At 44.6% G+C, this 14,529-nt stretch overlaps 1 protein-coding gene across 2 annotated transcripts in view; it reads left to right on the plus strand.

The window, feature by feature from the left end:
- The window catches only part of LOC132827724 (phosphoribosyl pyrophosphate synthase-associated protein 1), a 54,136-nt gene that overhangs the window by 32,737 nt on the left and 6,870 nt on the right, over window positions 1-14,529 (plus strand). Inside the window, exons 7-9 of one of the 2 annotated variants that reach the window (XM_060844412.1) lie at window positions 4,253-4,308; window positions 11,142-11,287; window positions 12,557-12,601. In XM_060844412.1, the coding sequence (XP_060700395.1) occupies window positions 4,253-4,308; window positions 11,142-11,287; window positions 12,557-12,601 (247 nt within the window). The remainder of the gene's footprint in view (window positions 1-4,252; window positions 4,309-11,141; window positions 11,288-12,556; window positions 12,602-14,529) is intronic. The other variant, XM_060844413.1, reaches the window with a different exon arrangement.

A 14,529-nucleotide genomic window follows, 5' to 3' on the forward strand; every position in this document is an offset into this window, starting at 1 on the left:
TTATCTGCTAACTTGCCAAATGACTGGTATGTTGCGGGAACTCTGTTTTAGTGAAAACTGATACCAAACTGCACGATGATGGAATCAACCCTGAAAGACCAGAGGCAGAATGAGAATAGGCATCAACCACTGGCCTCCTCTCAGGGAGGATCCATAGGAATGGCTCCTCAATTCATCAAAGTGATTGTCATGCCAAATGCAGTATGTTCACTGGCCTATATTTGCAACAAATCAAACTGATTCCAACAAAGATTTCAGAATAATAGCTATTTGGTAGAGTCACTCATGACACAGAACTGTCTTGTGCAGAAAACCAAGGTACCTCAAGGCTACCGAAGCTCACTTAGTAGCAACTTACTGTAACGCAGCAACAAACTCCAGCACAGATGTTACCCCATTATCAATGAGGAGAAGCCATCCATGAATCCTGATACACCCAGTACCTGACCGGTGGAGTGGAAAGGTTCAAAAAAAATCAAGTGAAAACCATGGTATGAGATGGTGAGATTGAGCTGCACGGCCAAAGCAGCAAAACTAAATCCCATGGCAGTTCTCAAATATAAAATACAGATGGCTATGTGATAGATAAGCAATGTAACAGATAGTGATCCTTTCACACTGAGTGACGTTTTAGAGTTTCCCAGCTGTTGGTATTGGAATTCTTGCTTTTCCCAATATATAGTAATGATCTAGATCTTGCCTTGCAAGGGGCAATTTCAGAGTTTGCAGGTGATGTGAAACTTGAAAGAATTGTCAGCTGTGAGGAGATCAGTGTACAATTCCAAGAATTGGTGAAGTGGGTGGATAGGTGGCAGATGAGGTTCAATGCAGAGTGAAGTGTGAGGTGATGCACTTTGATAGGAAAGATAATGAACTGCAATATAGAAGTGGGCACAGTTGAAAGGAGCTGCATAAACAGAGGGACCTATGTGTGTATATTTGCCCAGATCATTGAAGATGGCAAAACATGTAGAGGGAGCAGTAAGTAAAGTGCGCAGTATACAACAAAGATGTTTACTTCCAAGTACAGTGGACTGAGGATTGTCAGATGGAGTTTAATTGAGGTAATGTGAGGTGCTGCATTTTATCAGAGCAAATCAGGGCAGGGTTTGTACACAACGGTAAGGTCCTGGGAGATTTGCCAAACAGAGACCTTGAAATGCAGGTTCCTAGTTCCTTGAAAGTGGTAGACAAAATAATGAAGGTGGTGTTTGGTATGCTTGCTTTTATTGGTTAGTGCATTGAGTGAGAGGTCAATAAAAGATTTGCAAGGATGTTCCTAGGATCCAAGGGTTTCAGCTACAGGGAGAGGCCGAATGGGCTGGGGCTATTTTCTGTGGGCTGTTGGGGGTTGAGGGGTGATCTTGTAGGTGTTTATAAAATCATGAGGGGCATGGATAAAGTGAATAGTCAAGATCTTTTCCCCAGGGCTGGGGAGTCCTAAAATAGAGGGGATAGGTTTAAGTTGAGGTGGCAAAGGGACCTAAAGAGTACATTTTTCTCAGTGGGTAATACACATATGGAATGAACTGCCAGCAGAGTAATGGAGGATGGTACAATTATAACATTTATAAGGCATCTGGATGGATATACAAATAGAAAAGGTTTAGAGGGGTATGGGCCAAATGCTGGCAAATGGAACTAGGTTCATTTAGGATATCAGGTCTGCATGGATGTGTTGGACCGAAGGGTCTTGCTCTGTGTTGTATGTCTCTATGGCAATGACTCTATAATAAGGGCAAGAAGGTGATATTGGACCCTGTGCAAGGCACCTGTCTGACCTCAGCTGCAGTATTGTACACCGTTCTGGGCAACACATCAGAGGAAAGATGTGAATGCATCGGAGAGTGTGCAGAAGCAGTTTACGAGAATGGTTCCAAGGATGAAAAGCTTTAGCTATGGGGATAGATTGCAGAATTTGGGACTGTGCTTCTTGGAGAAGGGAATACTAAGATGAGATATAATAGACCATTTCAAAATCGTGTGGGCTGGGCAGTGTAAATAGGGAAAAACTGATGCTCCCTGTAAAAGGAAGGAGGAGGTCTAGGTTTAATGTGACCTCCAAGAGGTTCAAGAATGAAGTGAGGGAGTAAAAAAGCATTCTCTCGGCAATTAGTCAGAGAGCTCTGCTGCACAAAAAAGGAGCCTTTGGCCCATCACACCTGCACTAGTCCAAAGCAACCAGCTAACAATTCTAATCCCTGCTGGATCTGGAGTGAACTGCTGTGAAATGTGGTGAGGTTGGTTCAGTTGAGGCATTTGGGGGAGCATTGTGCGGTTTTTCAGATGGCAATGTAGTGCAGGAATTTGAGGGGAGGAGGAGATTGGCATTACGTAACGATGCTCATTTAATGAGTGGTGCAGTCATGATTGGCACAGTGGCCTCCTTTTACACCGTAATACGTATGTTATTCTATGATAAAACCATGTGAAACTCAAATTCACTATTAGATTGTTTTGTGCATTCTATACGTGTGAATTAGGGCAAGAGGAGGCCATTTGTCCCCTCGAGCTTGCTCTGTCATTTGTTAAGATTGTGGCTGATCTGTTAGTGTTCCAAAATCCGCACTCCCATCTATCTCCAAACACTTAATTCCCATACCTAACAAGAATCTATCCGCTGCCATCTGAACAATGTTTAACGACTCCTTTGTCACCATTTGGAGGCAGAGAATTTCAAAGTTACTACAATAATCTGAGAGAGAAAGAAAATCCCCCCGGCCCCCCTCCTAAAAGAATGACTTTGAACCATACATTGGAATCTTTTAAAGTTCATCTTTGGACTCCATATACTGCCTCATCTACTGCATTCCCTGAATTGGAATGCCTTCACTTACTGCATTCAGTTCGGGAGGACAAGGCCATACATGAAGGACTCTGTACAGTGAAGAGGAAAGCAGTTAATATTCCGAGCTGAGTACCCTTTCTTCAGAATTCCAATGAAGGGTCAGTAGACTCGATGTTAACTTGTTTCTTCCCTCCACAGATGCTGTCAGACTTGCTGAGTGTCTCCACTTCCAGTTTTTTGTTTCAGATCTCTGGCATCCACAGTTCTTTGTTTTATTGTAATAATGTCTTGGCCTCCCTGTTGAGGAAAGGTGCTTCAGGTGGAAGCTGATCAGAGAGGTTTTACCAAACTGCTGCCTGCAGTGGATAGGTTGCCTTGTAAGGAAAGTTTAGACCGGTTATGTTTGGATCTTATGGACTGTAACAGAGTAGGAGACAACTTGATTGAAACATATAAAATCCTGAGGGACCTGCAGATGTTTTCATTTCTGAAAGAATCTAGAACTAAGAGTCATTGTATAAAAATCAGTTAGCCCACTTAAAACCAAGATCAGCTGAAATATTTTTGAGGTACCGGAGTCTTTGGAACCCTTCCTGAACAGGCAGTGGAAGCAGAGTCCACTGAGGTAAATAGATGATTGTTAAGCAAGAGGTGGGGTGATGGAAGATTATCAGGGCTAGGTGGGAAAGTGGCTTCAGTCAGGTTAGGGTATAATCTTATGATGAGGCAAAGTAAATTAGAGGGTTTGAATTGCCTAGCCCTGTTCCTGTTCGTATATTCCCGTTCAATATTTGTTTCTTCAAAAGAAAGCATGGGAATGTACAGAGCCTTTCTTAGTCTTTGCCTCTGAAAACAGAAAGCTAAAAATGAGGGTGAATGAAATGGTCAATTGAGACAGTGGTGTGTAATTTGGAACAAATGTAAGCATATTCTGACCTTGCTAATTGTTTCTATATAATTAATAATTTTTGTGTAAAATTGAACTATTGCAAGAACATAAAATTTTCTCGTTTTTTTCTGGATTAATGAAGAATCTTTGGGGTACTGTAGGAGGCCACTCAGCTCAGAGTCCAGCACCTCCTGTGCTTACAGAATTCTTTTTTCCCAATAGACACCTATTTATTTTGACCTAACTAGTGATGTCGATAGGTGTAGTGACCTTGCTGTCCAACTACATTTCTAGGATAAAGTAAGATTCCTACTGCTGTTACTGGTGACAGGAAGTGGGCTCTTATGAGCTACTGTTTTAACATGAAATATTTTGTGATCTAGTATTTTATTTAAGCCCAAGCATGATCTTTCTAATCTGTTGTTAATTGTATGATGCGTCGCGTGGAGTTCTGTCACAGCCTTTGATGCTGGCATGGAAACAGTCTTTAAAACAGGCCCAGATAGATGATGAAGTAAATTCAATAATTCACACCTCCTTCAGAATTTTTAAAGTTGTATGTTTTTTCTCGACAGATTCACGATTATAGAAATGCAATTATTGTTGCCAAGTCACCAGCAGCTGCCAAGAGGTAAGAATGGTCTACTCTGTAGATTGGAGGACAAGGAGTATTCTAAGCTTGTCCATGCCCCATCTCAAAGTGTCTTAATTTGCAACTTACCTGGGATTTTTTTACCTTTAATCAGGCTTTTGATCGTCCGTCATGCTGTCTCCTTATGCAGCTCAGTCAAAATTTGTTGGTAACACTCCTGTGAAACACCTTAGATCATTTTGTAATGTTAACAATGTTATATAAATGTAAGTTGTTCTGTTGAAACTATAGTGCCTTATGGTGGGGTTTCATAAATGGTATGAAATATATTTTTTGTAGTCCACAGGGGCCGTTTGGCCCTCCCAGTCACCGCCCATTTTCAATTCCCCCAACCACTCCCTTTCCAACACGGCCATCCTTGGCCTCCTCTGTTGTCGTAACAAACCACAGCTCCTATTGGAGGAACAACTTCTCTTCTGCCTGGACACCCAACAACCCGGAGGACTCACCATTGAGTTCTCCAATTTCAAACAATTTCAAATTTCGCACCCCTGACTCCCTACCCAGTCCCTCCCCCTCACTTCCACTGCTCCCTGCCACCAACCGGATCCATCTCTCCCATTGACCAACCAGGTCATACCCTCTGCCTGACTTCACCACCCTGCCCCCCACCTCCCCCTTTATCTGCAGCTCCTCCCACATCCATCCCCAGCCCTGAAGAAGGGTTACACCCGAAATGTCGACTTCTTCCCTCTCCTGGTGCTGCCTCCCCTATTGTGTTCTCCCAGCCTCCTGCCTGTCCCTCCTGATGCTGCCTGACTTGCTATATTTCTCCAGCCTCCTGATGCTGCCTGCCTTGCTGTGTTCCCCAGGCCTCCTACCTGTCCCTCCTGATGCCTGATGAGGTGTGTTCCCCCAGCCTCCTACCAGCCTCTCCTGGCTTGCTGTGTTCCTCCAACCTCCTGCCTGACCCTGCTGATGCTGCCTGCCTTGCTGTGTTCTCCCAGCCTCCTGCCTGTCCCTCCTGATGTGCCTGGTGAGGTGTGTTCCCCCAGCCTCCTACCTGTCCCTTCTGATGCTGCCTGGTGAGGTGTGTTCCCCCGGCCTCCTACCTGTCCCTCCTGATGCTGCCTGGTGAGGTGTGTTCTCCCAGCCTCCTACCTGTCCCTCCTGATGCTGCCTGGTGAGGTGTGTTCCCCCGGCCTCCTACCTGTCCCTCCTGATGTGCCTGGTGAGGTGTGTTCTCCCAGCCTCCTACCTGTCCCTCATGATGTGCCTGGTGAGGTGTGTTCTCCCAGCCTCCTACCTGTCCCTCCTGATGCTGCCTGGTGAGGTGTGTTCTCCCAGCCTCCTGCCTGTCCCTCCTGATGCTGCCTGGTGAGGTGTGTTCCCCCGGCCTCCTACCTGTCCCTCCTGATGTGCCTGGTGAGGTGTGTTCTCCCAGCCTCCTACCTGTCCCTCATGATGTGCCTGGTGAGGTGTGTTCTCCCAGCCTCCTACCTGTCCCTCCTGATGCTGCCTGGTGAGGTGTGTTCCCCCGGCCTCCTACCTGTCCCTCCTGATGCTGCCTGGTGAGGTGTGTTCCCCCGGCCTCCTACCTGTCCCTCCTGATGTGCCTGGTGAGGTGTGTTCTCCCAGCCTCCTACCTGTCCCTCATGATGTGCCTGGTGAGGTGTGTTCTCCCAGCCTCCTACCTGTCCCTCCTGATGCTGCCTGGTGAGGTGTGTTCTCCCAGCCTCCTGCCTGTCCCTCCTGATGCTGCCTGGTGAGGTGTGTTCCCCCGGCCTCCTACCTGTCCCTCCTGATGCTGCCTGGTGAGGTGTGTTCCCCCGGCCTCCTACCTGTCCCTCCTGATGCTGCCTGGCTTCACTTTTGAAATCCTAATCTCAAACGTGCTGCAAACTATGATTTGGACTGCCTCAATAACCACTCACATCCTGGGAGTTGAATGCTTTCTTCAGAGTCAGAGTTCTCCAGGATTCCTGAGAGTGCTCAGAGGCACCGCTAGCACTATTTTGGGCATTTTTGCCCACCTGGCAACCCTCTAGTCAAACGCTTCCTTTCCACTTCGTGAAAATGATGTGCTCCATTGTTTCCTTGAGCCCACCAGTCCTGCAGCTTGGAGCTACCAAACAATATCTCAGTGGTCTTCCCTAAACCTCAATGATACTGAACTGGCATAACAGCAGCACTTGAGCTGGCTAGAGCCTCAGTCTGCTGCTAACTCACTGACATTCCCAGAGTGTCCAGCCTACGTCAGTAGGTGGAATCAAATGTCACTTTTGTAATAGTCTGTGCTTAGCTGTTCCAAACTTCTAGCTAATGCAACACAAACAAATGCTTGAAAATTGATTTCATTGTAATAATAACTTCCAGAATGTCCATGAGAGAATGAGATGGTGATGCCATTGAACATCTAGGATAGATGGTTATTGCCTGGTATTTTGGTGGTGAGATTGTTATTTGTCACGTAGCAATCGATGTTGTGGTTTAACCAAAGCTCTAAACAGTTTTGATATATCATTGCTCATATATTCTATTTCTTTTTTTAAAAAAATCGATTGCTTCTTTTTCTCCTTGGGATTATTACTTTCCAAGATGTACATAGTCGTCTCATTATTGTTGCCAAAATGTCTGTGAATTTCCAGTGACTGAACAGGTTATGTGACAATGTTTCATGTTTTAAACCTTTTTGACCGGCCAAATTAAAAGCAACATTCTCCAAACGTGGAAACACACATTGTCTGCAAAATAGATTACAGAAAAGAGGTTGCCCACTAACTCCTGTTGTAGTTACACTTTATTAGCACTCTCTCTTGAGTAGACATCTTTGACCTTCATCCTGATGGCTTCCTTCCTATATCCTTCACCAGCTAGGTAAACTCACTAATTTCAGAACTGACTTTCACTAAGGGTTACACAGGAGGTTCAATGAATCTTCAAGCTATTTTTAAATACTCATGAACTCAGTCTCTTCAAACATGGCCCAAGCCAGTGTTCTTCCTTGTGCACATCAGAGGTCAGTCTCTTCTCTGTGTCAGGCATAGGGTTAGCTTTCTGTCTTCAACTGCAGACTGATTTGTATCTGAGTTTGTTATCTTCGAAACCCTTGAAGCTAATGCCATGGACTTTTCCTTTCTCAAAGCTCTCCTCTCAAACATGAATCACATGGGCTCTTTATCCAGGTGGCACTGTTCATTAGCCATCTTCTAGCTTCCTTTCTGTCATGAAATTGCAAACCATTCAAAGTGAATAACTTATGAAATCTGATATTATTGATATCTGTCTGAAGAGAAAGTGATGGGAAAACTCAGCATTTTTATTTCGGATTCCCAGTATCCTCAGTGTTTTGATTTTGGGAATAACCAGTTAACCAGTCAGTGCAGCTGCTGTCACTATTGTCTGTGGGTGTGAAATCTGTTGTCTTTTGTCCCATCAAGCCACAGGTGCTGGTTGTGAGGCTGGATGTAGAGGAAGTCAGGAGTCCCCTTCATTTCTTTTTTTTTTAACCTTACATTTAAAGAAGGTTTGTTTTCAGACGTTTTGTAACATCTTCAGTGAGCCTCCGAATGAAGCTTTGAAATTAGAGTTCAGATTCTTTCAAGGTGAAGTAAGTGAAGAGCCAAGCCCCAACACCTTCCTATGGGTCGCCGTACCTCCCCACTCCCCTGAGCATGCCATTTACTCAAAGGAGTGACTATCCATGAGCCCTTTCTCTCTTTTTTTCTGTTTTAGCGATTGGTATCTGTTTTACTCGATGTCCTTGACTCCATGTAGTTCCATTTTGTCCAATCGGTTTTGATGGCTCAGATTCTGAGCGCTGTTTCTAGCAGATAGAGTAAATGGATTTGCATCAGAACTCAGTCATTCTGAGAGAAACTGACTTGGTCCCTCCCATTTAGCAGCCGGATTAAACCTAACTGAGGAACACGGTAAAGAATCTGGTTTCTCTTTGTGGAAAGTATAGATATTAAAATGTCTGCATCTTGAATGCTATTGATTTTTCTTACACTTCTCAACCTTGGGCTTTGTGAGCTGTTGGTGAGTAGATCGGGGGGTTGTTATAAAAGTATGCTATCCTGGTTGTAACATCATTGAACTGAGAACATAGAACAATACAGCACGGATTCAGCCCTGATGTTGTGCCGGCCTCTTATCCTACTCTAAGAACAGACTAACCAGCATACCCTTCATTTTACTATCATCCATGTGCCTCTCCAAGAGAGGCTTCAATGTCCCTAATGTATCTGACTCTTCTACCACAGCTGGCAGTGCATTCCACACATCCACCACTCTGTGTATAAAGAACCTACCTCTCACATCGCCCCTAAACCTTCTTCCAATTGCCTTAAGATTATGCCCCCACATGATAGACGTTTCCACCCTGGGAAAAGGTCTCTGGCTATCCACTCACTCTCTGCCCCTCATCATCTTGTACACCTCTATCAAATCACATCTCATCCTTCATCACTCCAATGAGAAAAGCCCTAGCTCCCTCAACCTTTCTTCATAAGACATGCCCTCCAGATCCAGACAGCATCCTGATAAATCTCCTCTGCAATCCCCCTGCTAATAAAAGCCAACGCACCTTACTCCATCTTACCAACCCTATCAACTTCAGTGGCAACTTTGAGAGATCTATGGACGTGGACCCAAGATCTCTCTTCCTCCACACTGCTGAGAATCCTGCCTCTAGCTCTGTATTCTGCATTCAAATGTGACCTTCCGAAGTGAATCACATCACACTTTTCTGGATTGAACTCTATCTGTTACTTATCAGCCCAATCCCAATTCTGCATCTTGTCAATATCCTGTTACAACTTACAACTAGCCTCCACATTATCCACAACTCCACCAACCTTTGTGTCACCGGCAAACTTACTAACACACCCTTCCACTTCCTCATCCAAGTCATTTAATAAAAATCACAAAGAGCAGAGGTCCCAGAACCAATCCCTACGGAACATCACTGGCCACCCAGCTCCAGGCTGAATACTTTCTATCTACTATGACCCCTTGTCTCCCATGGGCCCCCCCAATTCTGTATCCAGGCAGCCACATTTCCCTGTATCCCATGTTGCCTCACTTTCTGAATGAGCCTACCGTGTGGAACCTTATTAACTGCCTTGCTGAAATCCGTGCACACCGCATCCATTGCTCTACCTCCTTCAACATGTTTTATCACATCCTCACAAAATTCAATAAGTTTTGTGAGGCATGACCTGACCCTCAAAGCTATGGTTTTCCAAGTCATCATAAATCCTGTCTCTCGAAATCCTCTCCAGTACTTTGCCCACCACTGACCTAAGACTGACTGGTCTATAATTTTCAGGGTTACCCCTATTCCCTTTCTTGAACAAGGGAATAACATTTTCCACCCTCCAATCATCTGGTACAACTCCAGTGGACAGAGAACACCAAGATCATCGCCAAAGGTACAACAATCTCTTCCCTCGCTTCCTGTAGTAACCTGTTCATCTATCCTGATGCTTTTCAATATTTTCAGCACATTCTCCTTCCTAATATCAACCTGTTTTAGCATATCAGTCTGTTTCATGCTGTCCTTTGAAATATCAAAGTCCCTCTCAGTAGTGAATACCGAAGCAAAATATCCATTAAGGAACTCCCCTACTTCCTCCAATTCCATGTGCAAGCTCCCTCCACTTTCCCTGATTGACCCTACCCTCACCCTGGTCATCCTCTTGTTCCTCACCTAAGTGTAGAATGCCTTCGGGTTTTCCTTAATCCTACCCGCTAAGGCTTTTCATGCCCCCTTCTAGCTGTCCTAAGTCTGTTCTTCAATTCCTTCCTGACTACCTTTATAAACCTCTAAAGCCTGTCTAATCCTTGCTGCTCAACCTTAAGTAACCTTCCTCCTTCCTCTTGACTAGATATTCCACATCCCCTGTCACTCAAAGTTCTTTCAAACTACCATCCCTTCCTTGCTTAATCAATTCTTAACTTAAGCCCCTGTGCCAGTTCAGACTGGCTTTATAGAGTCACAGAGATGTACAGCATGGAAACAGATCCTGCGGTCCAACCCGTCCATGCCGACTAGATATCCCAACCCAATCTAGTCCCACCTGTCAGCACCCGGCCCATATCCCTCCAAACCCTTCCTATTCCTATACCCATCCAGATACCTTTTAAATGTTGCAATTGTACCAGCCTCCACCACTTTCCCTGGCAGCTCACTCCATGCATGTACCACTCTCTGAGTGAAAACGTTGCCCCTTAGGTCTCTTTTATATCTTTCCCCTCTCACCCTAAACCTATGCCCTCTAGTTCAGGACTCCCCAACCCCAGGGAAAAGATTTTTGTCTATTTAGTCTATCCGTGCCCCTCATTATTTTGTAAACCTCTATAAGGTCACCCCTCAGCCTCCGACACTCCAGGGAAAACAGCCCCAGCCTGTTCAGCCTCTCCCTATAGGTCAAACCCTCCATCCCTGGCAACATCCTTTGTAAATTGTTTCTGAACCCTTTGATGTTTCACGTCTTTCCAATAGGAAGGAGACCAGAATTTAGGAAATTTCCATCAGCTAAGACCGAAGGCTGTGTGCACAAAGGAGCTGCATAACGATCCTGACTTTCCATCTTGCTTCAGTGAAACTGACGTATGGAGTGTACAGGGATCGCAAAAAGCAGGAATTAAAATATTTATTTCTTTAAAATTTTGCAGAAATTTTACACAATTGTTCAAGTTTTAAGTGAACTGTGTTGCTTAGAATGAGGGATTCATGTTTCACTGAATGCATTTTTTTAAAAACCTGATCAAAGTCAGGAGGAATGCACATCAAGCCATATACATCTTGTAAAAGGGCAGCGTATTTATTGTTTGACATGCTGCTGTCTGCCATCCTTGTCTTTCAGAGCACAATCTTATGCAGAGCGATTACGCCTGGGACTGGCAGTAATCCATGGAGAAGCTCAGTATGCAGAATATGATCTGGTGGATGGTCGTCACTCCCCTCCAGCTGTGAAGAACACAACAATACATTCTGGCTTGGAGTTACCATGTAAGACATATACTGGATGTAATTTCTCAGGATTGTTGCTGTTTAAGGTTCTGATACAACTTCAAACAAGCTGAGTATAAAGACTCATTCTAACCCCTTGCCAGGCAGTTGTTTTCACACTGTGGGCAGTATTGGGAATGCTGCATATTGATAGACTGTGCTTGAATTCAAGTTGCAATCATTCGGTTTTCTTCATTAACATGGGTGACTATTGCTTGAAAACTTGGCACAAAGAATTGAATGTCCAATCCATGCATAATCTATCTTAACGGGTAGGGCCGCTTTGACTAACTATTGTTGCTGTTTTATTGTTCTTCCTAAAATCAATTTCAGAAAGTTTGATTTTGCTATCTTTGTTATCAGACATGGTCTGATACATAGCCTCTGTCCTTGTTTTGTTCAACCATTGTCCCTTTCATTTAGTCTCTTTCCTGAATGCTGTACCTCTGCTCTTGCTTTGTACTATATGTTCTCTTTCTCCGTCGCGCTCTTCCCCCCCCCCCCCCCACTCTTAACTCCCTCCCGCGCACTCTCCTCACCCCCCGTGCTCTCCTCACCCCCCGTGCTCTCCTCACCCCCGCGCGCTCTCCTCCTCTTCCCCCCCCTTCCCGCGCGCTCTCCTCCTCTCACCCCCCCCCCCCCCCCCCCCCCCCCCCACCCCCACACACAAGCGCGCGCTCTCCCCCTTTGTCTCTTGTTCTTACAGACAGACATACAAACATATATATTATGTTTGTGGCTTCCATTTATCCTCCTGGGCTGGAGTTCTAAGTAGCTTGAGTCCAAGGCAGAGTCCAGTTGACATGCTGTAATTGCTGTTGTGCCTCATGTCACTTAACCTTAAAATCCAAGGGACAGTGAGCCTGGAGTCCTCCTGAACTCTTAAACCATGAAGCCATCATAGTGACTCATGGGTCTGATGACGCCAATGATTTCCATTGTCCTGAAGCTGAATATTTGTGGCCTGGAGCAATTGGCAGCTGGCATTCACGTTCACCAAATTGTTTGCATTTCAGGAAATTAGGAGAAAACTCAGTCTCTCTCCGGAGACACAAGTGAACCTGCCAGGTTTTAATCTGTTTGGTTGGTTGAAGTTACAAAGTATTATTGGGAGTGGCATTTAATAGCACTCTCTCATCATCTGGAATATGGCAGGTTCCTGTCTGTTTGACACCATTGCGTTTAGTCCTTCAGATTATGTTGTACTGTAACTTTTTCTGTTTTGTTTTATTAATTTTATGTTCTGCCTTTGTACGTTTGTGCTTTTAGCTATACATAGGCTGCAAGTCCCGTTTCCTGGCATTGAGCTTCCAAGTATGAGAGTATAATTCTTCTGTTTTACATTTTGGGCGAGGCCTGAATCTGAGATACACAGGGCTGTTTGTGATTTCCAGCTTATTAACTGCATGTGTGAATGGGCAAATAACTTGTGAAGAAGCCTTGAGTGTCAGACTCAACAGCCAGTGAAGCAGAATTTTGTGACTACTTCTAAATGTATGGAATGACCATAGCGTTGAGTGTCCTGCTATTCAAATAAGGAATTTGTTTTTCAAAAAAAAACACACTACCCTTACAGCAGTGTCGACATACAGAAATTTTAAGTACAGCCACAGAATGTTTGAAAATTGAGACTGTTGGGCACGTGCAATAGTTCTGAGCATAGGCGGGGGGAGAGAACAGGTTTCTGTTTTGGGACATTAGTGTCAGACTGGTAACAAACTACTTCACTGAAAGGAACCAGGCGTGAAGCTCGCGCTTTACAGGTGCATATGGAGTATCTTGTCCCTTAAGGCCCTGGCACCTTTATATTTTAGATATCCATTCAGTTCTTGCTCATTGTTGCACTGATAGTAGCAAGTGTTACAATCCCATTTAGGTTGCCTGGATATTCTGTAGCCTTTGAACAAACTACCTTTTCAGGAGGCATTGATTGGTTCCCATGTGCATGGAGGTCAAAGGTTATTGGTCAACTTTCAAAATTTGTTGGAATTTACATCCTTCCCAAAAATGTAAAGGTCAAACACTGGCAGTAAGAACTGCTTAACCAGAGCATTGCGTCCATTTTGTTATTGCTGATTTGTGACCAGTACCTGACAGGAACTCTGCTTGACCCATGGCAGTGTAGGGACTCTGTAATAACTTGAATTTTCATATACAAGGGGGCACTGTGAGATTGTTCAGATTTTGTCTTCGCTTTTTGATTCGCTGGGACGGTGTTCCTGTTGGTGGACATTCTAAAGCTAGTCTGCCAATAAAAAGTGTATTTCCTTTAGGCAGTCCACACGGGGAAGGAGTGGAGGCTGGGGAGGGGGTGGTGGTGTTAGGTGTGTGCCAGTGGCCTTGAAATAGGAGCATTTAAAACCTCTGAAGTAATGGATGAGTGTTTGCTCTGCTCTGTGGTCTTTTACACACATTTTGTTCTGCTTTCCTGCTATTGTGATTAGCTATCTGTTGCATGTTTCAAATACTGTGCAGGACTGGGCCATTCTACTTCCACAGCTGTTCTCTGTGACATTTCACCAGGAGTACCTGAGAAAGGACATTTATGAAGGGCACAGGCATTCAGCTTTGGAAAAGGATGGGGAGTAGTTCAGAGCCCTCATGCCCATCAAATCCTTCCCATGCTGCACAGTTCCAAACTCATTATTACAAACCTGGTGTGTTCTGGTGAACAGTTTGTGAGCTTGATCTGCCGATTGTGCTTGGGTTTGTAGCAATGAGGCTTGGCCATTGCATATGCCACACACAGCAAACACTGGAGCAGTCCCTGAGAGTGATTGCTGGGTGTTGTATGTTTGGCTTTTGTTAGGGTGGTGAGAGCTTTTGGGAAATTGGGTTTGGTTTCTTTGCATTTGTGCTGGATAAGCAATGAATGAGGTGGCTGGAGATTAACCACGGATGACCCAAACCTTCAGTTATTGTTGTTTTGAAAAGGCCTTCCGACTTCTCTCCATTCTCATTCTTAGTGCATTGGGTGGCATTGATTGAAGGAATCTTAACTGTGCCACATGTTTAATGCATGCAGTGAATTAGATCTCCCAATGTGCTGGAGTTCAATAAAATGCACATTCTACAACCGAGCTAATTGTGGCACCCTCTGGATCTAGCACTCGAATCTCGAGTCATTTCTGTTCATGTTAAGAGAGATCCAGGATGCAAAGGAAATGGAGCTTTGTTTCTGTGTATTTTTCCTTTCTGTAATTGAACATTCTGTTGCTGCATACAGCAGTGTTTTAATAAAG

The sequence above is a fragment of the Hemiscyllium ocellatum genome, chromosome 25, assembly GCF_020745735.1.
Source record: "Hemiscyllium ocellatum isolate sHemOce1 chromosome 25, sHemOce1.pat.X.cur, whole genome shotgun sequence".
In the NCBI taxonomy this organism is placed as follows: domain Eukaryota; kingdom Metazoa; phylum Chordata; class Chondrichthyes; order Orectolobiformes; family Hemiscylliidae; genus Hemiscyllium; species Hemiscyllium ocellatum.